This window comes from Polypterus senegalus, chromosome 2 (genome assembly GCF_016835505.1).
Source record: "Polypterus senegalus isolate Bchr_013 chromosome 2, ASM1683550v1, whole genome shotgun sequence".
In the NCBI taxonomy this organism is placed as follows: Eukaryota; Metazoa; Chordata; class Cladistia; order Polypteriformes; family Polypteridae; genus Polypterus; species Polypterus senegalus.
In genome coordinates this window covers 278,297,661-278,299,269 of record NC_053155.1, presented here as the reverse complement: position 1 = coordinate 278,299,269, position 1,609 = coordinate 278,297,661, and the positions used below count along the sequence as shown (strand labels likewise).

The 1,609-nt window shown below is 29.8% G+C and overlaps 1 protein-coding gene across 1 annotated transcript; it reads right to left on the bottom strand.

The window, feature by feature from the left end:
* Window positions 1–640: 640 nt before the first annotated feature.
* Window positions 641–1,609, bottom strand: LOC120524511 (olfactory receptor 10J5-like). Its single transcript, XM_039746346.1, has one exon. The coding sequence runs from the start codon at window positions 1,607–1,609 to the stop codon at window positions 641–643; it is 969 nt and encodes a 322-aa protein (XP_039602280.1).

Genomic DNA, 1,609 nt, shown 5'->3' with positions numbered 1-1,609 from the left:
AGAGTATGTAGAGAAATCTCATGCGACCCCTGTAAGACATGTAAACATTCCAAAAAAGAAATTGCGCATGGAAAAGATTTAGTAATAAAACTTATGATGACAAACTTCAGATTTCTACATCTTTTCAAAACACTGTTACTTTCCTTTAAGGTCATTATTTTTCAGTTTTATTATTTTCGGCATTCAAATCTTTGCTGCATCCGTATACCAACTGTCTCTTTTAGTTTCTAGACACATGTTTTCTATTACAGGCTTGGAAAAATCAAATACAATTTCATTTTTTAAATTATGGCATTCTTTAAGAGTAGGTGGAATATAATATCAATCATGTACATGTTTTCTTTTCTTAAACATACTATTTAGGTGTTTAATGCAATGTGTCAAACCTGTAAGCATGGCAACATATAGATTTTTTATTCATTAAATCTTTTTAAAGAAAATTTAATTCAGCCATAATGCTATTAAAAGCTAAACAAGCATTTATTATTAAGCTAAAGAAATCAATATTTCATAATCAAGCATTTATTTTTCATTCTTAAAAAACAATGTAGTCTAAAACAGCAAGAAATAACATTTGCATGTTTCCCTATTCATACATGTATTTGTTTAGTTTTATCACAACAATAGTTCAAAGCAAATTTCAAGATATTAATAAAAAAGTTACTGACTTACTTAAATGGGAATGTCTTCCTTTTTTTTCAAGTATATGAAAAACTTTTTTACGTATCTCAGGGAGAATCATTCCATATATGACTGGATTTAAAAGAGGAGGAATTATGAGATATTCTAAGGATGCGATGGTACTGACAGAATTTTGGACATTTTTCAAGTTCAGTCGACTGACAGTAATTTCAAAAAGAAGAGAACTTAAATACAGGACTAGGGTTATTAAATGTGGGAGACAAGTTTGCAAAGCTTTATGTTTATGAGAGCTGGGACTGTTCCAGCAAACTATAATGATTTTTACATAGGAATATATGATGAAAGCAACAGGAATAATAAACAAACCAAACACTGCAGATCCATATGCATTATTGGCTGTTGAGTCTATGCAAGAAAGCTTTACGACTTCCCAGTTGTTGCAGTAGGACTTATCAATTTGATTACCACATAATGGAAGCCTGGCAGAAAGTAATACTGCAATGCCCATCATACAAATAGGATAAACCCATGCAAAAATGATTAATGTACTCAATCTTTTGGGTGTCATAATGGTGTTATATTGTAAGGGAGTGTATATAGCAGTATATCTGTCATAGGCCATAAGTGTTAAAATAGTAAATTCTGCCATCATATAAACATATATGAAAAATATCTGCATGAAACAAAGCAAGCGAGGAACAACATGATTATCAGCTAGAAGATCAATCATTAATTTTATATAAAAACTTGTAGAACCTATTAGTGCACTAAAAAATAAATTACATAAAATAATATACATGGGAACATGAAGACTTCTTTCTGTGATTATTATGGTAATTATTGATATATTCAAAATTACTATTAAGGTATAAGCTGTTAATGTAACAGAAAAATAGGCATATTTGTTGTTTCCCAAGTTGTCAAATGCAGTAAGTTTAAAAGCTGATGCATAAGATAGATTGTCCAT